Source organism: Myxocyprinus asiaticus, chromosome 7, assembly GCF_019703515.2.
Source record: "Myxocyprinus asiaticus isolate MX2 ecotype Aquarium Trade chromosome 7, UBuf_Myxa_2, whole genome shotgun sequence".
Taxonomy (NCBI): Eukaryota; Metazoa; Chordata; class Actinopteri; order Cypriniformes; family Catostomidae; genus Myxocyprinus; species Myxocyprinus asiaticus.
The window spans coordinates 37,063,854-37,088,664 of NC_059350.1; the positions used below are offsets into that span (position 1 = coordinate 37,063,854).

General features: G+C 36.6%; 1 protein-coding gene across 3 annotated transcripts; it reads left to right on the plus strand.

Moving 5' to 3' along the window:
- Window positions 1-1,947: 1,947 nt before the first annotated feature.
- Window positions 1,948-23,647, plus strand: pgm2 (phosphoglucomutase 2). 3 transcript variants are annotated; one of them, XM_051701937.1, is made up of 13 exons: window positions 1,948-2,193; window positions 7,399-7,566; window positions 10,009-10,200; window positions 12,671-12,754; window positions 12,846-13,039; window positions 16,646-16,835; window positions 16,962-17,065; window positions 17,195-17,378; window positions 18,511-18,604; window positions 19,751-19,880; window positions 19,983-20,172; window positions 20,334-20,467; window positions 21,583-23,647. In XM_051701937.1, exons 1-13 carry the CDS (start codon window positions 2,119-2,121, stop codon window positions 21,683-21,685), a joined length of 1,842 nt encoding a protein of 613 aa, XP_051557897.1. In that variant the 5' UTR covers window positions 1,948-2,118; the 3' UTR covers window positions 21,686-23,647. The 3 variants fall into 3 exon arrangements, with proteins under 3 accessions (XP_051557897.1, XP_051557898.1, XP_051557899.1); XM_051701938.1 differs by having other exon boundaries at window positions 16,962-17,059; XM_051701939.1 differs by lacking the exons at window positions 1,948-2,193; window positions 7,399-7,566 and adding an exon at window positions 9,330-9,878.
- The last annotated feature ends 1,164 nt before the right edge of the window (window positions 23,648-24,811 follow it).

Below are 24,811 nucleotides of genomic sequence, written 5' to 3' on the forward strand. Positions count from 1 at the left end.
ATGTTGGTGGAGGACAGAAAAGCAGCAGTCACCACTCTGGTCTTGATCAAGCTGATTTAGGTGGGGAAAGAGAAATGAGAAGGAAGGGTTTCATCAAGTGAGATGAGGGAAAACAACATCTGGAGAGTTTCTAAATGTAGCCTAAATGCATTTCATTATTATTAACTGCTTCTAATGAAGCTATTCCCACAGAGTACTTGCATATTTGTATAATATTTATATTTATGCCATGTTTATACTGTTTTCCACTACATAGCGTTTGCTACTGTACCAGAACTTGCAAAGGATGATATTTATTTTATTTAATATTACAATACATTACAATTATAATTATAATATTACAACTTTCACTTTAAATTCTATATATTGCATGTTTCTTTGTGTAGGCTATAAAATATATACAAATTGTAAACATGCATATTTCACATATTGAATATTGCTCTTTGTGAACTTGGCAGCAACTAACCAAGTCTAATTCTTTGCAAGTGAAAACATGAACTAAACTGTTAAAGTAAACTTAGTGAAAACCTAATAAACTGTTCTAGTATTCAAACTACATAATTCAATCATTTAAGATCCTGTAATCTGCCACCTATATTTAGAGTCTGTAATGTGAAATATAGTCTCTTAACACACACACACACACACACACACACACACACACACACACACACACACACATTGGTGCAGCTATCATTATGAGGACTCTCCATAGACATAATGATTTTTATACTGTACAAACTATAGATTCTATCCCCTAACCCTCACCCTACCCCTAAACCTAACCCTCATAAAAAAACTTTCTGCATTTTTACATTTTCAATAAAACATTGTTTAGTATGTTTTTTAAGTGATTTGAATTATGGGGACACTAGAAATGTCCTCATAAACCACATTTATAGAATGATACCCTTGTAATTACCAGTTTGTAACCTAAAAAAATCGTCCTCGTAAACACACACACACACACACACACACACACACACACAGTGTTGGTACGGCTATCCTTATGATGACTCTCCATATACATAATGATTTTTATACTGTACGAACTATAGACTCTATCCCTTAAGCCCCTCACCCTACCCCTAAACCTAACCCTCACAAAAAAAATTTCTGCATTTTTTACATTTTCAAAAAAACATTATTTATTATGTTTTTAAGCAATTTGAATTATGGGGACACTAGAAATTTCCTCATAAACCATATTTATAGCATAATACCCTTGTAATTACCAGTTTGTAACCTAAAAAATCGTCCACATAAACCACCCAAACTCACTCACACAACACACTTCACTGTTACAAACAGCAAGGGTTTGGCGCCCTCTGCTGTATGGAATGATATCTGCAGAGACACAGCTCGAGGCATCTGCATTTGCTGATTCTGCTCCACATGAGCGAGTCATTTATTTTAATAAACATTTAATTTTACTTTTCACATAACAGCGTTTGTTTAGAAAGACGTAGGTTTAACATAATACAGAGGAACATTCATATCCATTTTCAAGCTCTATGTGTTATAAAACTCTATAAATATATGTATGAATAAAAATATCTGATAAAAATCTAAGTATCGGCAATCTCTAACCTTACAGCCCAATTCATATCTTCTTACTGAATTAATGTAAGTGGTGTTTCGATGGCACATATCAAAGAACCCTCGCATCCCAGAAGCCTCTACCAAGAGTGAGCCTTCAAAGTTAGCAAAACAAAGCGTAACGCGGCGGTACACTTTTTGAAAGGATGTCAAGGGAGGAGACGCTTCAGTACGGTTAATAACAGTTAATAAATTACTTTTGTGAGGAAACAGAAAACAGCTCATCTTCCGCTGCTTAGGAGAAAGGTTGACGACCACGACTGGTCCACCAATGAGCAGTTACGCAATGGCGTTAGAGAACTGCGTACCCGTCCCACATGACCAAACTTAACCCCGCCCACTCTTGGTTCCATCCACTGTTTGACAGTCCGAAAATCACTTAGTCCAAAACCAACTGTCACTAGACGCTATCGTAAAATTAATCCAGACTCGACCGTCAACATTGTACAGCTTGTTTAGGGAACGAGAAAGAGATCGTCTTGAATTACTGTTTAGTTTATTGATAAATTGCCATTCTCCATGGAGAACAGCCTGGAAAGAACAGGGGACAGTAATCTGGACCAAGCTGTCCAACAGTGGCTACAGTATGACAAGGTAAGATCAAACACATGTTGCAAAACCTCCTGTCTTATTAAACATATAAGTTGTGACCTGTTTAGTGCTGTAAATGAAAGACGGCAGCGGCTATCAGGTGCTGGCTTTTTTTTCTTTTTTTTTTAAACTGCAGTGGCTCATTAACCAACACTCTAGTTACGAAAGGAAATGTCCTGTCCTGGCATTGCTTTTGTAATGCGGTCATCCACTAAATCAGTTCATGTCACTTTTCAGGGCATTGGTGTATTGTACAAACTGAGTTCTTTCTTATGATTCTTTTTAACATCAAGTTAACATCTTAGTCTCAAATGTTTCTCTTAATGGAATAGTTCACCAAGAAAGGGAAATTGTGTCAGTATTTACTCACCCTCATGCCGTTCCAAACCTGTAAACCCATTCTATCTTCTGTGGAAAACACAAGGAGGAATTTTAAAAGATATCCCACTGGCTGATTTCAGTACAATATTTTATATATATTTTATGCATATACATTTATTACTGTATGTTTACCTCTTATGGTGGTGAGAGGGAGGTTTAAATACTGCCGAAGCTGGATAGACATAATTTGAAAACAAGCACATGACCTCTCTGAACTCTGAGCAAATGGCCACTATGATTCAAAAACAATGAAACAGACTGACAGGCGCATACTGTTTTTAGACTGCCCTAGGCTGTGACTACATCCTAGATACACTAAAAAGTTCTGTATAACCTCTAATCACTAATATCCTCTACGTTTGACTGATAATCTCAAAATATAGTACTCAAATCACATTGGTAGTTACATGAATGTACTTGCAATACCTACTAGTATAGTGGCATTACAGTAAATGGAGTTGCGTGCTTGACTGGCATCTGATATAAGGGCAGATGAAACACATTTATTGGTTTTAAACAGAAGTTGAAGGTGGTTGATTAGGTAGAATTGTATCATTTTGACTGCTTTTTAAAATGCTATATAAGTACTTGAGAGCTGGCCATATAGTTAGCTAGCTAGTAAGCCTACTGGCTGAGTACAGATCTAAAAGATATTTCCAAAAGGTTCAATAAAAACAGTTAGGCCTAAGTCAACAAAAGAGCTACTTCTATCACCCTGTAATGTATAAGTTCTTGATTTTAGGACAGCTCAGTGGGTAGCACTGTCACCTCACAGCATGAAGGTCCCAGGTTCGAGTCCCAGGCTGTGTGGAGTTTGCATGTTCTACCCATGTTTGTGTGAGTTTCCCCCACAGTCCAAAAACTGTGGAGGTTAAGTGAATAGAAAAGTCTAAATTGCCCATAGGTGAGAGTGTGGATGTCTGTGTCTGTTAGCCCTGTGATGGACTGGCCACCTGTCCAAGTTGTCCAGGCCTTTGGCCCGGCTGGGATAGGCTCCAGCACTACACTGTAAAAGAAATTAAAAATAAAGTGTGCAAAAATGGTAAAATGTCTGGCAGCAAAAGTTGCCAAACAGTTACCATAAAATTACAGTAAAATACTATACTTAATTCAACAATGAATTACTGTACAATTACAGCTTTTCCCTGTATATATTCTTTGTAATTTTATGACTAAATTTTAGTAGAATTACACATTTTTATTGTTAGAAAACATCTCTAAAATGTAATAAAATCAAGGAAATATGGCATAAATACAATTAAAGCCCACAATTTGAAGGTTGCTATCTTTTAAATAACAGCAGAATGATGTTGTGTCATAGAATTATTCAATCAATCTACAACATGCGCCTGTCAAAGTAAAAAAATTTAAAAGTAAAATAAAGAAAAATTATTTAAATTAACAGTCACTTTACTGTTTTTTAAATCTTATTTAAAAATTTTCAACAGAGATAATCTGTCAATAAATGTTCTTAACCTATAAATTTACAGTGGATAATCGTTAAATATTGGTTGACCTGCCTACAAACTATTACGATGTACTGTTTATCCATGAGATCTCACTGTTACAATACTGGATTCTATTGGTTAAATACAGAAAAATTATGTAAAATTACATGTAATTAACCCTATATAAAAGTTTATGGTTAGTGTGTTCACAGATCTAAGCTTTTATTTTATGTGATCATTCAATATATTCACAGAAATTCATAGAAAATGTTACATTTCTAAAATCAAATAATCCATTAAATATGCAACACTTTCCAATTAATTTACAGTGCTTGGGATGTAATAACATTTTAAGTTTGTTAAAACCACCTTATGGTCTACCAATTTTACAATATATTCCTAGAAGTATACATATTTTTGTGGTCCTTTTGTTGTTTAAATTACAGGTTTTATACAGGAATCAATATGTTAATTATGTGAACATTTTGCTTCAGTAGATAAAAGAATGGTGTACTTTAATTTAACATAAATACATACCAACCAATACACTATTGCTCTTTTAAAACAATGTGAAGCTATTGGCCAGAACAATAAAAGCGCAACAACAATACATGCTTTCAATCTTTTATTTTGACAGTTGAGATTCAACAATCATGACAACTGAACCTACCATTCAAAATAAACACCAAATGGAAGCAAAGAAAAGGTTACTGTGGATCTTTACAATAATGCTTCTACAGTTTTAAAGATTTATAATAATGTGTATCTAAAATAATAATGTGAATAACGGCACTAATTACCTTCTATATAATTCTCAATGTATCTGTAGTATGGACTGTTTCAGTATACATTTTTTAAAAGATTCAGATTAGGATTGCATGGGGAAAATATTATTTGGACATGGTGGTATTGCCATGTAGGGGTGAGAATTTGGGGCAATCTCACGATTCAGTTTGATTCCGATTTATTATCAATAGTTGTTTGGCTCCTTTTTAAATCATAATGATAACAGAAATCACCCAAATAGCCCTGATCAAAAGTTTACATACCCTTGAACGTTTGGCCTTGTTACAGACACACAAGGTGACACACACAGGTATAAATGGCAATTAAAGGTTAATTTCACACACCTGTGGCTTTTAAAATTGCAATTATTGGCTGTGTATAAATAGTCAATGAGTTTGTTAGCTCTCACGTGGATGCACTGAGCAGGCTAGATACTGAGCCATGGGGAGCAGAAAAGAACTGTCAAAAGACCTGCGTAACAAGGTAATGGAACTTTATAAAGATGGAAAAGGATATAAAGATATCCACAGCCTTGAAAATGCCAGTCAGTACTGTTCAATCACTTATTAAGACATGGAAAATTCGGGGATCTCTTGATACCAAGCCAAGGTCAGGTAGACCAAGAAAGATTTCAGCCACAACTGCCAGAAGAATTGTTTGGGATACAAAGAAAAACCTACAGGTAACCTCAGGAGAAATACAGGCTGCTCTGGAAAAAGACGGTGTGGTTGTTTCAAGGAGCACAGCATGTCGATACTTGAACAAAAATGAGCTGCATGGTCGAGTTGCCAGAAAGAAGCCTTTACTGCCCCAATGCCACAAAAAAGCCCGGTTACAATATGCCTGACAACACCTTGACACGCCTCACAGCTTCTGGCACACTGTAATTTGGAGTGATGAGACCAAAATAGAGCTTTATGGTCACAACCATAAGCGCTATGTTTGGAGAGGGGTCAACAAGGCCTATAGTGAAAAGAATACCATCTCTACTGTGAAGCATGGTGTTGGCTCACTGAAGTTTTGGGGGTGTGTGAGCTCTAAAGGCATGCGGAAACTTGTGAAAATTGATGGCAAGATGAATGCAGCATGTTATCAGAAAATACTGGCAGACAATTTGCATTCTTCTGCACGAAAGCTGTGCATGGGACGCTCTTGGACTTCCCAGCATGACAATGACCCTAAGCACAAGGCCAAGTTGACCCTCCAGTGGTTATTCCCCGGTGGGTGTTTCTGTGTGTGTATGAAGGACCAGTGCATTATAATAAAAATAAGTATTGTGCTAGAGCGTAGAGATTAAAATATCCCTGTCCAAATATATTTTTATTTTTAAATCATTAATATTTGACCATAAGTCCAGGTTTGGTCAAATGCAGATGTTAAGCTACTGTTTTTGGTTAAATGTAATGTCTTTGTTGATGTGGAACTGAAATAAATTTACCATGCATTTAATGTTAGAAAACGGAAAATTTCTGTTAAGTTGCAGTTGTCGTATTTTTTATTACACTGTATTGGAAGTAATTTTATAGGACAGTTCTGAAAAATTGATTTTCATTAGGTTTTATAATGTGTTTATTACTTAAAATTTACAGCAAACATGCGTAAAAAACAAAGATTCTGTGTTTTTAAATAAATGCACACAGAGCAGGAAAAATGTAAAAAAAAAACAATTTATTGGTCAGTGTTTTTACACTGATAACTGTGTTTTTACACTGATATCTACTAAATTAACACTCAAAACCATAAAAAAAATATATAAAACGGTGGATTCTTAAAATTTAAAGTTACAGACTTTGACTGTACTTTTACAGCAGATTTATTGAAAAACTTGTTTTTTCTGTATTTTACAGGTATATTCTCTCATTATGAAAAAGACAGAAAAAATCTGTAATTATTTACGGTAAATGTCAGTAAAAAAAATAAAACATTTTTTACAGTGTACCTGCGACCCTACAAAGGACAAGCAGCTTTAGAAGAAGGATGGATGGAAGTTCTTGATTTTATCTACAATAATGTATTATGTATTGTTATGTATTTACTACATAATTAATTTGTCTGTGGTTGTATAGTCACTAGAACACATATCATTGTAATGGAATTGAGTAGGGATGAACAGTGTGCTGGTTTCAGTCAGGAAGCCCTTAGCCTTGATGCCTCACATGGTCTCAGTTATGGAGAGAGTGAAAGCATATTGTCTCTCACATGGTGAACATGAGTCATGTTAAACTCATCACTAACCAAAGTCATCCGGACACTGCCCAGAAAGACAGAGGCTGTGTTCATGTCGACACCCCGCTCTCTTACCCTTCTTCTTCTTTTGTTCTAACAATGTGTCCAAATGCCTTAGTTTTTTATACCGAAGTTGTCTCTGCACATCTCCGCAGAAGTGTGTAATTTCTGCACCAGTAGCGTCACCAAAAGAAATAGTAAAAATAACTTCTGTTTTCAAACAGATTCCAGAAAACACCCTCCAGACAGCCCCGCCCCAAACACAGAAAATTGGTTGAGCCAGTGTTGCTGTGGCAGGTTGGACGGGCCACTCAACAAGTTGTGGAAATATGTGTACTATTGTGATTTTCTCTTTCTGTGTTTACAGAATCCATTGACTGCTGCAGCTGTGCAGGCCATGGTTAAGGAGGGTGCCGTGTCAGAGCTGCAGAAGTGTTTCGGGGCCCGTATGGAGTTTGGCACAGCAGGACTTAGAGCAGCAATGGGACCTGGAGTCTCTTGCATGAATGACCTCACCATCATACAGACCACACAGGTGACATATGTCATATGTATCACACACATTATCTCCGAGCCAAGCACACTCTAAAAGACTCAAGCTTGTTACCTGTTTTTTTTTCAGCGCGTGCTATCTGAGACACGTTCTGAGTAGTCGCCAACATTATGACAGATAAAAAAAATAAAAAATTAAAATTAAAATTTTTTGAGACAAGTTAAAGTATTCATAATTAGTGACTCATGTTGCCCATACTGGTTTGGTGTCTGAAGGCCTGGCTGTATTGTAAAAAAAAAAAAAAAAAAAAAACAGCTAGTCAAAACAGTTGGTTTGTTAAAACAAGAGAGTGTGGAATCTATCAGTGTCCTGGAACACTCTATACCCACCCTATGCTGCTTTTGTCCTGTACACATGGATGCTGAGTAAAAAAGTGGTCAAACTTGCATTTGTAAAATGAAACTCATCTTAATTCAATTTTAAACTATACATATGTTGGAAATGGAAGGATGCATGGAACACAAAATCTTGTGTAACCCTTATAGGGTTAGTTCACCTAAAAATGAAAATTCTCTCATCATTTACTCACCCTCACACCATCCCAGATGTGTATGACATTCTTTCTTCTGCAGAACACAAACAATTTTTTTTAGAAGAATATCTCAGCTCTGTAGGTCCATACAATACAAGTGAATGGTGACCAGAACTCCAAAAGTTCTAAAAAGGAGATGAAGTCAGCATAAAAGTAATCAATAAGACTCCAGTGTTTTGATAAATGTCTTCTGAAGCGATCCAATTGGTTTTGGGTGAGGACTGACCAAAATATGACTTCAAGCTCATTTACACTTCCTGTAGCGCCATCTAGCACTCTGCGCATGCGTCATGCACTAGGAAGTGAAATCGAGCTCGAAATCATGATTGTGCCTAGAAACTGCAATCACTGTCGCCAATTTACTGACTTTGCTGCTAGATATAGTGACTTTTTGACGCCCTTCGCGAGTTAAAAAGCCATCTAGCGACTAGCAACAATTTTAGTGACTTTTGTAGTCTGCTTTAGAGACATTCTTCCACATATGGCGACAGAAAGAAAAACTGCCCACTGCCCACCACAACTTGCTGAATGCTTGACAACTTCAATTAGTGATAGCAAAATTATTTAGCAGAGATGGGCCACTACTATTGAAATGAATGGGAGAAATTGGAACGCTCAACCAAGGAGCTCTGAGTGCCCAACGGTCAACGGATATGGAAAGGAGGTCCTGCCTTACAGTTAAAAGAGCCAATCATCTTAGATACAGACATCACCTGTCAATCAAGTCTAGGACGTGCATGCGCATTAGCTATACAAGCCAGAAAAATTGCATTTAAGCTTAATATGAGGTAAAGAATCACAATTTATGATACCAGTCATTTGAAATATATTCTTTGATCGTAATCTTGACCGTTTTTCAACCGTTTTTGAGATTTTGGTCTTTCTCCATTCAAGTAGATATTAGCTGCACTGGCATAACTGGAAATAGCCTCCCGAGAGCATTCCAAAGATGGCAGACAGTGGACTGACTTGCTAGAAAGACTTTGTTAGTGGTTAAATACTAATTGTTAAATGTTTAGTTCAATTAAAATAAAAAACAAAAGATGGTTTTTCAACACTACACCTTTAAGGAATTGCTGTAGCTCTTTACAGCAATTCATTTACGTATGTAAATTTGACGTCTTACATAATAAATGACGTCATCAGATGATTTTGCTACTTTTAGCAACATTTCAGCAAGGCTTTGGCATCTTCCCATGAGAAATAGTTGGCAGCACTGACTGCAATGGCAAGATGTAAAGTGAATAAGTAGTTATATTTTGGTCTATTCTCACCCAAAACTAACTGGATCGCTTCAGAAGACATGGATTAAACCACTGGATTCTAATGGATTACTTTTATGCTGACTTTGGCTGTTTCTCAATGTCTATTCTTTTTGCGTTCTTATGTTCTTACGTTCTTGTGGACTTGTTTGTTGTCACCACCCATCTCCAAAAAAAGAAAATAGTTAAGAGGTTGCTGAATCTACATATCGCAGCAGCACATCTCAAAACTCGCATAGATACGTTTTACGTCCTTGTGTCTTCCGAGTTTGCTCTTTCAAGGTAGTTAGGCAAGACTGATTTTCACAAGAATGCAAGAACGAGAACATGTTCTTAGCATTGAGAAACACCCTTTATCTCTTTTTTTTTTTAAGCTTTTGGAGTTCTGGCCACCATTCACTTGCATTGTATGGACCTACAGAGATGAGATATTCTTCTAAAAATCTTTGTTTGTGTTCAGCAGTAGAAAGAATGTCATACACATCTGGGATGTCATGAAAGTGAGTAAATGATGAATGAATTTTCATTTTTGGGTGATACTACAGCCATTCCAGATATATATATATATATATGATAACCATCAAGCAATATTTTATTTTTTCTCCTTTCCTTATCCTTTATTTCTGGCAGGGTTTCTGTCAGTACCTTGAGCAGTGTTTTAAAGATCTGAAGCAGAGAGGAGTGGTGATCGGGTATGATGCTCGCGCTCACCCACCAAGTGGTGGCAGCAGTAAAAGATTTGCCTCCCTCGCTGCTTCTGTCTTGATCAGCCGAGGAGTTCCAGTCTACCTCTTCAGTGACATCACGCCCACTCCTTATGTGGTACGTATGAGCCACCTGCTGCACTGACGGATGTCACATTAGTAGCGCATAGCCTCTTGACATATTAGAGCCTTATTTGCTCAATGCTTAGTTCCCATTGTTGAGTCTGTCCCAATCCCATTCCCCTTCACTCTCCCCCCAGTTATTTCCTGTGTCCTCTTCACTGAGCTATCAAATAAAGAGGCAAAAAGCCTAAATGAAGTGATGATTTAATCCATTTACAAAAAGGCTTGTTCCAGCTTCTAAGAGCTAATCACAAGCTAGAAGGAACATTATATCAATTCAGGTACAGTACAGCATGATAAAGCAAAGAAGATATTCACATTCACTTTGGTACATTTGCATGTGGGCAATTTGTGAGATTGTTGCATAAGAGACAAGAAGGTTTCATGAAGCTTCTTTACTAATCATCAACTTCTCTGTTCCCTTGAGTACACTCATGAGTACTCTCTCTCTCTCTCTCTCTCTCTCTCTCTCTCTCTCTCTCTTCAATTTCAGTTCAATTTTGCTTTATTGGCATGACAGTTTTCTAACAGTATTGCCAAAGCATTACAAAGTTGTTTCTATATATATTTTTAAATAAATAAATATAAAAATATAATTAAAAGAAGGATGCAATAATACAATAATAAAAGTGAAAACTGAAGAGTGAAACATGTAAATACTAATAAATCTCTCTCTCTCTCTGTCTCTCTCTCAGTTTCAGTTTTAAGGTGCTTTATTGGCATGACAAATATTTGAACATTCATATTGCCAAAGCATTTACAGCTAAGCTGCATATTCAAATAAGACTGCAAAATGAAGACAATGCAAAACAATGTACATTATATAATAAGAAAAAAAAAGAAATATGCAATGTACACTTGACAAATAAGGTAAAATGGTAATGTTAAATAATAAAGATAAAATATATATAAAGGAGGAAGAAAAAACCAAACTACTAAGAGTAAGAAAGTGTCATAGTAAAAAATGGAGACACATACTAAAGTCAGTTCACTCATTGTTCCTCATATTGTGGCAGACAGACAAATATTGTGCTGCTATCGCACAGCAGTCTTTGTGTTCTCCTAATAGGAAGGGCAGTTTTTTGTAGTTTGTTACATTTTTAAATGTGCTGTGTATATGTTTAATTTTGTGATACAAATTTTCCCGGATGTCTGTATATTTTTTGCATTCTGTTACAAAATGCAGCCCTGTATCTATTTTGTTTTGATCACAGTGTGGACACAACCTTTCTTCCTGTGGCAGCCGTTTTTTCCTGTGTCTGCCCGTTTCTATAGCAAGGTTGTGTCCACTTAGTCTGTACCTTGTCAAGGTTGCTCTCGGTTTTTTATCTGTCACTGTGTACAGATAGTCTGTCGTGGTGTCTTCTCTTTTTAGGGCCAGACAGCATTGCATTTTACTCTGTTGTTAAGTTTGATTTTCCCAGTAGGTGATATAATTATCTTTAATCTGTGCTGAAATTTGTCTGTATCTAATTAGTTTGGCCGGGTTGTTCTGGTCCAGATCTTTAGTTTGATGGAGGTTAATGGATGTTAGAGAACCATCAGGACTAAAGCTGTGGACCAGCTGAGAGAGGGGACTGTTTACTTTGCTCAACTCTTGGTATTGCAGGGCTTTATAATGGTATGACTGGGGGTCACTGAGTTTTAGCATTTGATTGCTCGTTTTTGTATTTTTATAATTAGTGTATATTTGCCTAATTCTGCCCTGCATGCATTTTTGCTCTCTCTCTCTCTCTCTCTCTCTCTCTCTCTCTCTCTCTCACTCACTCACACGCACACACACACAAGGACACACACAAAACCCGGAGACTTCAAAAAGCATTCTCTCTGTGTACTCTATCCAAAAAAACAAACACACAAAAAATATTATTCCTTAAGGCATCAAGTTTAGAAAAATTCTAGATAATAGAAGCCATGCGTCATGTTTCTTAACTTAAGAAAAAAGATACAGTAGTTTGTCACTGAGAGTTTATGAATAAGAATGTTTCAATGGAAGCAATGCAGTGTTGTGACTAAATGTATGGCACATTATATACTTATGCAGTGCACATTACTTTCCATTTTCAACATCTCAAAATAAAAAATAAAAAAGTCTGTTACTTGGCTGCCCCAGTAACCTCTGAATGCCATGATTTCATGTATTCATCCAGCCTAGTCAGAAAGCTGGCACTGCATGATCATGTGTTTTGTGCATGTTCAAAGCACCGCACTAGACCTCTTACTTTGTGCGATTTTTGCTCTGAAAAATGCAAACACTCTATACATGAGTATATTGCAGATATGATTGTTCTAATATACACACATAGAGCATAAAAACATCACAAAATAATGACTGATGTGTGAATTACCTTGTAGTGTAATTATATATAATATGTATATGTAAACAATTATAAAACTGTAAAAATGATGAAAATATACTTTCTCTACTTCTTTATAATATCTCTTCTTCTCTCATCTCCTCTCAGCCGTTTACCGTATCACATCTAGGACTGAGTGCTGGCATCATGGTAACAGCCTCCCATAACCCAAAACAAGACAATGGATACAAGGTATCATTCATCCCCCCAACTATATTTGATATTTGATTTGATTTGGAAGAATGTATTATGAGCAGAATTTATTGGACTTTAATCTGTTTAGGTGTACTGGGCGAATGGAGCTCAGATCATTCCACCTCATGATAAGGGCATCTCTGCAGCTATAGAAGAGAACCTTGAGCCGTGGCCAGAATCATGGGACACAGATGGTGCTCTTCAGAGTTCCCTACTCAAAGACCCATACCAGGACATACATAGAAAATACCATCAAACCATACAACAGCACTGCTTTCACAGGTATATTCACAAAGATACTTTTGAGTGCATACTAGGGCTGGGTAAAAAATGTTGATCTTGATTTTTCAAATTCCATTATTAAAATTTTCATTTATGCCAGTTTTTAATGGATGTGTGAAGATTTTTGCTAAATATTATTTGTATACGCTGGAGGCCAAAAGTTTGGAATTATGTACAGATTTTGCTGTTTCAGAAGGAAATTGGTACTTTAATTCACCAAAGTGGCATTCAGCTGATCACAAAGTAGTCAGGACATTACTGATGTAAAAAGTAGCACCATCATTAATTGAAAAAAGTCATTTTTGATCAAACCTAGACAGGCCCCATTTCCAGCAGCCATCACTCCAACACCTTATACTTGAGTAATCATGCTAAATTGCTAATTTGGTACTAGAAAATCACTTGCCATTATACAGTTGAAAGCTATTTGGTTCGTTAAATGAAGCTAAACATTGTCTTTGTGTTTGTTTTTGAGTTGCCACAGTATGCAATAGACTGGCATGTCTTAAGGTCAATATTAGGTCAAAAATGGCAAAAAAGAAACAGCTTTTTCTAGAAACTCATCAGTCAATCATTGTTTTGAGGAAAGAAGGCTATACAATGCTTGAAATTGCCAAAAAACTGAAGATTTCATACAAAGGTGTACACTACATTCTTCAAAGACAAAGGACAACTGGCTCTAACAAGGACACTAAACAACTAAACAAGAGGATAAGAACATCAGAGTCTCTAGTTTGAGAAATAGACCCCTCACATGTCCTTAGATGACAGCTTCATTGAATTCTACCCACTCCACACCAGTTTCATGTACAACAGTAAAGAGAAGACTCAAGGGTGCAGGCCTTATGGGAAGAATTGCAAAGAAAAAGCCACTTTTAAACAGAAAAACAAAAAGGAAAGTTTAGAGTGGGCAAAGAAACACAGACATTGGACAACAGATAATTGGAAAAGAGTGTTATGGATCTGAACCCCATAGCACTTTTGTGGGATCAGCTAGACTGTAAGGTGTGTGAGAAGACCCGACAAGACAGCCACATCTATGGCAAGTGCTACAGGAAGCGTGGGATGAAATGTCACCTGAGTACCTGGACAAACTGACAGCTAGAATGCCAAGGATCTGCAAAGCTGTCATTGCTGCACATGGAGGATTTTTTGATGAAAACTCTTTGAAGTAGTTTAAGTTTAGTTTATTTTTTTCAAATTATAATAGTAATTTTTCACGTTATTAATGACCTGACTTTACATTGTGATCAGTTGAATGCCACTTTGGTGAATAAAAGTACCAATTTCTTTCCATAAGAGCAAAATCTGTACATTATTCCAAACTTTTGGCCGCCAGTGTGTATATATATATATATATACAGTTGTGCTCAAAAGTTTGCATACCCTTGGAGAATTGGTAAAATATGTACCATTTTTAAAGAAAACATGAGTGAGCAGGCAAAACACATTTCTTCTATTTCTTATGGGATTCATATTCAACTGTAGGTTATAACAGAACGGCACAATCATAAAACAAAATATGGCAACAAAGAAAAAAAATGAAATGACCCCTGTTCAAAAGTCTGCATACTCTTAGTTCTTAATACTGTGTATTGCTCCCTTTAGCATCAATGACAGCGTGCAGTCTTTTGTAACAGTTGTCTATGAGGCCCCAAATTCTTGCAGGTGGTATAGCTGCCCATTCGTCTTGGCAAAATGCCTCCAGGTCATGCAAAGTCTTTGGTCGTCTTGCATGAACCGCAAGTTTGAGATCTCCCCAGAGTGGCTCAATGATATTAAGGTCAGGAGACTGTGATGGCCATTCCAGAACCTTCACCTTTTTCTGCTGTAACCACTGGAGGGTCAACTTGGCCTTGTGCTTAGGGTCATTGTCGTGCTGGAAAGTCCAAGAGCGTCCCATACACAGCTTTCGTGCAGAAAAATGCAAATTGTCTGCCAGTATTTTCTGATAACATGCTGCATTCATCTTGCCATCAATTTTCACAAGATTCCCCGTGCCTTTAGCGCTCACACCCCCCCAAAACATCAGTGAGCCACCACCATGCTTCACAGTGGGGATGGTATTCTTTTCACTATAGGCATTGTTGACCCCTCTCCAAACATAGCGCTTATGGTTGTGACCATAAAGCTCTATTTTGGTCTCGTCACTCCAAATTACAGTGTGCCAGAAGCTATGAGGCGTGTCAAGGTGTTGTCGGGCATATTGGCTTTTTTGTGGCATTAGTGCAGTAAAGGCTTCTTTCTTGCAACTCGACCATGCAGCTCATTTTTGTTCAAGTATCGACATATTGTGCTCCTTGAAACAACCACACCATCTTTTTCCAGAGCAGCCTGTATTTCTCCTGAGGTTACCTGTGGGTTTATCTTTGTATCCCGAACAATTCTTCTGGCAGTTGTGGCTGAAATCTTTCTTAGTCTACCTGACCTTGGCTTGGTATCAAGAGATCCCAGAATTTTCCACTTCTTAATAAGTGATTGAACAGTACTGACTGGCATTTTCAAGGCTTTGGATATCTTTTTATATCCTTTTCCATCTTTATAAAGTTCCATTACCTTGTTACGCAGGTCTTTTGACAGTTCTTTTCTGCTCCCCATGGCTCAGTATCTAGCCTGCTCAGTACATCCACGTGAGAGCTAACAAACTCATTGACTATTTATACACAGACACTAATTGCAATTTAAAAAGCCACAGGTGTGTGAAATTAACCTTTAATTGCCATTTAAACCTGAGTGTGTCACCTTGTGTGTCTGTAACAAGGGCAAACATTCAAGGGTATGTAAACTTTTGATCAGGGCCATTTGGGCATTTTCTGTTATCATTATGATTTAAAAAGGAGCCAAACAACTATGTGATAATAAATGGCTTCATATGATCACTACCCTTAAATAAAAGACAGTTTTTTTGCATGATCAGTCATATTTTCAAAATCAATGCCAAAATGTAAAAATTTCTGCCAGGGTATGCAAACTTTTGAGCACAACTGTATATATATATATATATATATATATATATATATATAGCTGAAGCAGTTCTGTAAGGAAGAATGGTCCAAAATTTATTCTGAACTTTTGTGCAGGTCTAATCCGCAGCTACCAGAAACGCTTAGTTGAGGTTGTTGCTGCCAAAGGAGGATTGAACTGTTATTAAATTCAAGGGTTCACTTACTTTTTTGACAACACTGTGAATGTTTAATGGGATGTGTTCAGTAAAGACATGAAAGATTATAATTGTTTGTATGTTGTTAGCTTAAGCACATTGTGTTTGTCTATACTTGTGACTGATGAAGATGAGATCACATTTTATGGACAATTAATGCAGAAAACCAGCTAATTTCAAAGGGTTCACATACTTTTTCTTCCTACTGTATAGTATATAAAATCAATATAAATATTCTATTTAAATATTTGTATTATTTTTTACAAAGTTAGATGGTTCCCTGTACAGTTCAAAGCATTAGTTTACATTTCTTTAATATCTAAGCAAAATTGACAATGTATTTGGTATATACCTTGTTTTAAATTAAGAATCTAATCAAATCAAGACATTGAGAATCACAATCGGAACAGTCTGGTTTTCACACATCTCCTTTATTCTCCTCACAGGGAGCTGAATAAGAGTTCAGAGGTGAAGATAGTCCATACGTCAGTTCATGGGGTGGGACATATTTTTGTCCAGGCTGCTTTTAAAGCCTTTGACCTTCAACCGCCATACGCTGTGGAAGAGCAGAAAGATCCTGATCCAGAGTTCCCCACTCTCATATACCCCAACCCTGAGGAGGGAGAGGGAGTCCTGGTACAACTCATCCCACACACAGACATAGCCTGTACATTCAAATTTTCAAAGGGATATTTCTGCTTTTCTCATGTTATCCCTGATGAACAGGCATTCAAATCTGTTTGTAAATGTGTTTGTGTGTAGACACTGTCCTTCGAGCTTGCAGATAAAGAGGGGGCAACTGTGATTCTGGCAAATGACCCTGACGCTGACCGACTAGCTATTGCAGAGAAACAGAAGAGGTCATTGTTAGTGTTTTAAAGTTTTAAATTGGTATAAGCCATAGTTTTTGTCCTTTGCATTCAGTGTATCATATTATGAATAGCAATCATTCCTGGTATTTTTAAGTCAATGGTTTTCCCTCATTATGTGTGTAGTGGGCAGTGGAAGGTATTCTCTGGTAATGAGTTGGGTGCTTTGCTCGGCTGGTGGATTTTCCATTGTTGGAAGCAGCAGAAGGGAGAGGGAAAAGCCTCCATCAAGGATGTCTACATGCTATCCAGCACTGTCTCTTCCAAAATCCTCAGAGCAATCGCTGTTAAAGAGGGCTTCCACTTTGAGGTACCTAAAGGCACTCTTCAATTGCATGCCACCTCTTTTCAAGTAACACCTAGTCTACACTTTTACGTCGTTTCAATAGGCAATTGCTCCCCATATGATCAGCGATGCTCTCTACACTGGCCGTTTCGGCGCATTGCATCACTGAATCGTGTCCGTTCTTTTTCCTATTTAGCCGTAGCTCAAGTCTAGCCTTGAGCTTGCATCTGATTGGTCCGTGTTAGCTGCATATCATCTTAGGATGTTCAATTCAACACTTCCAGTATAGACAGCCTCAAGCCATTGTGGACTCATCTGTCACATTCGGTGTAGACAGATTGTTAAACTTGAATTGATTTTGAGATTGGCTTCCATTATAGGTCAATATGAGTCTGCAACTACAAGGGCATACTCTTCTAACTGTGAAGGTTTTTTTTTTTTTTGAGCCTCAGTTTTATGTATATACTATATTGAGTCTGTTCCAAAACCTAGTGAGCTGCCTCCGGAGGCAGCACTTTAAGGCATCATAGGCACGCTCCTGTCGAAAAAAGGCTGTTCCAAAAGGTAGGTATCTTAATTATGCTGCCTCCTAAGATATGTCTTTTTGGCCAAATTCTAAGGTATCATTGTATTTATCCTTCACGATCATAAGTGACATAATGTAGGCTATCCCAGAATGCACCTTGATGAGCTTGGTGGAAAAATAAATCCAAGATGGCAGGAGAAAATAAAATGTTTTATTATAAATATACTTATAATCCATTCAATATTAAAAAGTATTGATAACAAATAGAATAATATGATAGAAAACTGACTATTTTCCCCAAAATCTGTGTGTGTGCTATGCATATTTATGCTTATTAGAGTATCGCGTCACCTGTACTGAAATCATTTGCGAGTTGAGTGTCGTGCATTGCGCATGAGGAGCGCTATTTGAATGACACCTGAAGTTGCTACCTATGAAAAGTCTTCCAAATCGGTCTCTTATGAGGCTTCATTTCAGTAAGGATGCTGCCATAGAAGACAACTGCCTATGTAGGCAGGAGACAGCGAGGCACCTCACTACTTTTTGGAACACTTGATCTCTTTTTCTTGATCTCTAATCAGTTTCCTGGTTGCTGACTCTCTGCATGTCTCTCTTTCTCTTGGTATCCAGGAGACACTTACAGGCTTTAAGTGGATGGGAAACAGAGCCAGAGAGCTGATGGATCAAGGAAAGACTGTGTTGTTTGCCTTCGAAGAAGCCATCGGTACATTAATTTCCACAGACTACAATAAATCATTGTTCAAATGTATATTTTATGCATTTATGCAATTTTGATGGTAGTGGTTAAACATCTGGACCCAAAGGTCCTAGGTTAAAACACCAAAAGCAGAAGAATTGCTAAGTTGTCTCCATTATTCAAAAAAGGACATCTCTATTCTTTTTGCATGTACTCAGTAGCCTGTTGTCAAATGATGAAATCATTTCAGATTTCAACAGAACACAATAAATTATACAACAATATTATACAATTCTTGGAAAAAAACAAAACTACAAATAACGCACTCAAAAGTACTGTCAACTGTGAATCTGTCACCGATTCTCATGCACCGATGACAGAAAATAAGATGCACAATTTTCAGAAGTTCAGATGCGTGTATTGTCTAAGTAATGGTCTGTCCACATCTACAGAAGAATGCAGACATTTCAAAACTGTTAAGAGAACCAATTGTCATGAAACCCATTCGGTTCCAGTATTCTTTTAAAAATGGAACCGGTTCTGAATAACAACCAGTTCTTGATTCCTAACCCTAAGTATGTGTACTGTTGCTTTGGATGTAAACATTCTGCTAAAAAATAATAACCTTTACTGTCTGTCTTTGTCAATTTAATGCTATCCCAGCAATGCATAATACCAGTAGCTTAACCATCTTGTTCTGATTGGAGGATTTGATTACTTACAGTAATTGGGGAAGAGTCAGTACCAATTTCAAAAGGTTAATTGAAGTCATTTTAGCTCTGCGTTACTCACACAAAGAGATTGTGTGCTGGACAGTGAGAGGCTGTATCATCATTGCTGCTGTTTCACTGATTTTAATTGTGTATGCTGAAGGTTCATTCAGGGTCCATGTATGACGTTCCTAACTATTGACTGCAGGGGCATAATTTCAGTCATAAGGCCCACACAAAATTCACATGGCAGGAAACGGCCTGCTTGAAGAAAAAATATTTTTTTCTCTGTGCACTCAATGAGATGACCACAGGGATACACTGTAACTATTACATTTTCTGTTTTAAAACACCAAGTCATTTCTGTATATTTTAGAAGGTCCACCATCACTGTGGTGGGAAATATATAGTAAAAAGTTCCAAACCTCAGAAAGTTTTCTTTTTGATTCATGTGTTGTTCTAGGCTACATGTGTTGTCCTGTAGTTTTGGATAAAGATGGTGTGAGTGCGGCTGCTATTGCTGGCGAGTTTACCTGCTACCTGGCTGCTAAAAACGTAACGCTGTCCCAGCAACTCACGTCCATTTATGAGGAGTATGTCATAAAATATCTCACTTTCAGAAAATGTGACATTGACACCATGAATAAATTCTGTACTTGAGCTGAATTAAACCATTTGTCTTTCTCTGTTTTCAGGTATGGCTACCACATTACCAAAAATTCCTACTTCATCTGTCACAATCAAGACACCATCAAGCAGTTGTTTGAGCGTCTTCGGAACTACAGTGGAGAGAAGTGCTATCCTAAAGAGTGTGGGAGCTTTGCCATCACAGCAGTGAGAGACCTGACCACCGGCTATGACAGCAACCAGCCCGACAACAAAGCAGTCCGTATTACTACATATGAGACTAATTAGCTAGAAATGTAGTGACAGTGGATTTTCTTCAAGAAGATAATGTCATTCATTATGAGAGATTATGACAGATGTTGTGATAAATATGTTTGTCTTTTGAACTCTATCTCTCTGTCTTTCACCATTTCTCACAGGTTCTGCCCACTAGTAAGAGCAGTCACATGATCACCTTTACCTTCGCTAATGGGGGCGTGTCTACAATGAGGACCAGCGGCACAGAGCCCAAAATCAAATATTACACAGAGCTCTGTGCTGCACCGGGAAACAGGTTTTAAAGAGCTTCATCATTTCTCACTATCACTAAAGTGTTGTTTGTATAAATTTAAAGGTGAAGTGTGCAATATCTGTGCCATTAGCAGCACCAAACATAATTACAAAAATGGTTCCAAACAATGCAGTGTTCTTGAGATCACAAAAATTGTGTGGCATCTTTGGACAGCCATATATTTGGGAACAATCTTTGTTTTGCAGTTTTGTTTGGTGCTGCTAGGGGTGCAAAAATTGAGCCTTCTCTAAGACCCTCCTTAAAAGTGTTACCGACCAATCCTATCTTAGCAGCTGTTGTCTCCACCATTTTTTCAGACAAGTGTTTGTATTTTTGTAATGAAAGTCTGTGGGAGTTAGGTGTGTTTGAGTAGTTTTAATTCAGAATTTTATAGAAATTATTTAGAAAAATGGAAAAATGCTGTTGCCTCAGAGAGGAGATACACTGTATTTTTTTTTTTTTTTAATCTTTAAATAAATCTTCAATTTAGAGCTAAATTAAAGCTAACAACTTAATATAACTTAATAACTTAATATGAATTAATTTAATCAGGTCATAAGAGGCAAAAGTAAATAAAGAGTTCACAGCACCATATTAGTGTGTTGTAGACATATTATGAGCAGTTCTGTTCACTTACACTAATGTTATCAGGTGTGTAATCACTATCAAATGACAATTTTCTCTTGTCAAGTGACTGTAATAATCGTTTGTCTCTATTCTGATTCAAAGTCTCCACAGTTTGTAATCACATTTTTTTAAAAGACGTCAGATAAAAATGCTTTTTAATGTCATTCTTCGTTCCAGCCCATATAAGAATAATATCCATTCAGATCATGAGAATATTTTGCAGAGCTAATCTCCTATTTATTCCTGTGGTAATTTCTTCAAAGCTTGTCTGTAAGAGCAATGAGGGGGTCAGAGCTAAGCGAAGGGTCAATTACACACTTCAACTTTCAAAACAAAAGACATAGAGACATAATCAAAATCTTGGCACTTCTTTAATAATTCAGTAACATCACTTTTGGCAATTATTAAATAACTCATTAATAATAATATCATTAATCATATCTCATTAATCATGTATAAACCAGCTCATTTTCTTTCTCTCTTTCCCCTAGTGATCTTGACCAGTTGAAGACTGAGTTGGATAACTTGGTTGATGCCATTGTGAGCAACTTCTTCCAACCTGAGAAGAACGGCTTGACTCCGAGACCAGAGTGACAGGAAGTACCGCAAAGAATTACAAATTCAGAACATTCTACTTCTGCTCTTAGTCTTAACATAGCATACCGAACCACTCTTTTTAATGCTTACATGCTCTTAAGTCTAAATCTGAGCAACTTTTTTAATAAACTCTTGATTTTTATACCAGAACATTTGATCAGAGTTGTAACCACATAAACATTACCACTGCCTCCTTAAAGTAATAGTTCACCCAAAAAATATCTCATTAATTACTCATCCTCATGCCATCCTATATGTGTATGACTTTCTTTCTACTGCAGAACACATTTCAGCTCTGTTGGTCCGTACAGTGCAAGTGAATGGGTACCAACATTTTGAAGCTCCAAAAGCACATAAAGGCAGCATAAAAGTAATCCATACAACTCTAGTGGTTAAATCCATATATTTACAAGCAATATGATAGGTGTGGTTGAGAAACAGACTAATATTTAAGTCATTTTTTATTATAAATTTCCACTTTCACTTCCGCATAATTTTTTTGGCGATTCACATTCTTCCTGCATATCGCCACCTACTGGGCAGGGAGGAGATTTTACAGTAAAAAATTACTTAAATATTGATGTGTGTCTCACCCACACCTATAATATCGCTTCTGAAGATAGGGATTTAAACACTGGAGTCATATGGTTTACATTTATGCAGCCTTTATTTGCTTTGTGGAGCTTCAAAACTTTGGTACCCATTCACTTGCATTGTATGGACCCACAGAGCTGAAATATTCTTCTAGAAATCTTTGTTTATGTTCTGCAGAAGAAAATAAGTCACATCTAGGATGGCACGATGGTGAGTAAATGATGAGAGAATTTTCATTTTTGTGTGAACTATTCCTTTAACCTTGTACACTGTGTGTAGAATTTTTACAAGTGTTTTTTTTTTTTTTTTTTTTTTACCTCTCAGTTTCCTAAGCTTGGAGATGAAATAATAAGAGAAAAAAACAACAACTTTTATTTGCCTTTATGACCTAGTGAACTGTGAATGTATTGATGTTGCAAAGGAAGAATGTTTGAAAAAATGTTAAGGTAATTTAATTCTGTAGAAAGTACCAGTAGTTACCAGAGTTAATTGACAAATTATTCCATGTGCTGGAGCAGGAGACAACTATCTGGTTACGGTTTTAAAATGCAACCAACTGAATAACCTCATACATCATGTGATACACAAGGGAAATACTGCAAAATAACAGCTATTGTATTCAATCAGTAATTCTCAAATCCAGAATGGTTTTACCAAAAACCATTTAAAAGATGGGACCTGAATTGACAGTAGTGCATAAAGAGCAAATTGAAAGTATCTTTATAGGCTGTTTGTGCTGATAAAAGCAGTGGTATTTTAGTTCTGTAAGTGCCATAACAGCCTTATTGTGGAAGAAACTGATATCTGAATTCTAGTAGCTGGTTTACATGATTCCATAGCATTTTCATTCCATCTGTTCAGGATTTGTCAATAAATGTTGACTGGCAATTTAAATGCCATACCTGAGCAATTCATTCCATAATGCATCTGTGAAGTAAGCCGGATTCACATGTTTGGAATATTTTACATTTGAAAAGAAGACTAAAGTCAAAACAGTTTATTGAATAGATTTTTTGTGCGTTAGAATAAAGCAACAAATTTTTTAGACATCTCATTTTGGCAAAGGTTTTAGGTCTGAAATTTAACAGAAAATACTGTACCTTACAATGAACTCTGTAACACAAAATAAATCTACTAATATATTAGGCCCAATTGCCAAGCCACTGGATACATGAATACACCTGTTGATTTGACATTTTTTCATGTGATTTAAAGCATTTCAGTTGCCTTTTCAGTTTAAAACTTTAGTTCACCCCAAAATGAATATTCTCACATCATTTACTCACCTTCATGCCATCCCAGATGAGTATGACTTTCTTCTGCAGAACACAAATTAAGATTTTAGAAGAATACCTCAACTCTGAAGGTTCATGCAATGTTAGTGAATGGTGACCAAAACTTTGAAGCTCCAAAAAGCACATAAAGGTAGCATAAAATAATCCATAAAACTCCAATGGTTTAATGCATGTCTTCTGAAGCAATCCAATCAGTTTTGGGCAAGAACAGATCAAAATATAACTCCTTTTTCACTATAAATCTTGACATCATCTGTCTCCTTGATGATCATGATTTTAAGCTTGATTACACTTTCTAGCGCCATCTAGCGCTCTGCGCATGCCAAGCAATAGGAAGTGTAATCGAGCTTGAACTCTTGATCGTGTCAAGAGACTGCAGTTGCAAGATGTATAGTAAAAAATGAGTTCTATTTTGGTTTGTTCTCACCCAAAATCAATTAGATCGCTTAAGAAGACATGGATTAAACCACTGGAGTCATATGGATTACATTTATGCTGCCTTTATGTGCTTTTTAGAGCTTCAGATTTTTAGTCAGCATTCACTTGCATTGTATGGACCTACAGAGCTGAGATATTCTTCTAAAAATCTTCATTTTTGTTCTGCAGAAAGAAAGTCATACACAGCTAGAAAGCATGAAGGTGAGTAAATGATGATAGAATTTTCATTTTTGGTTGAATTATTCTTTTAATACATTCTACTGATGCTTTTTTGCCTGAATTTTGAATCAATAAACAGCAAATTGTAACTATGAATTGTTCCTTTATCACTGTGGGAGTGTGTGAAGAAGGGTGCAAATTTGAGTAACAAATGACATAAATAAATACATTTTTTCATGCCTTTGATCCAGCATTGATCCAACATCCTTGTTAGAAAAAGTATGTCCATAGTGTCATATACAGTACATGACACTGAATCCTTTAGCTTTTTAAGGCCCAGAAATACCAGTGGTGTTTGTGCTTTGTTAAAATTTTGTACATGGAATTTTTGGGATGTGATCAATGGTTGTAACATTTTTAGTACTTCAAACATTAACAGTTTTCATGAGTTCTACATTGAGTTTAGAAGTAGGCTATTAGAAATTATCAGAAACAAATCCATTACTCAAAATACAAGGGAAAGCTTATCTGTGAAACTGGACATAGTGAAACTATGAAGGCAGATACTGCCTGTATGTTTTGTCAAGGCCAGCAGAGGGTATTGTAGATCTATTTTGTTTGTTTGTTTATAACGTTC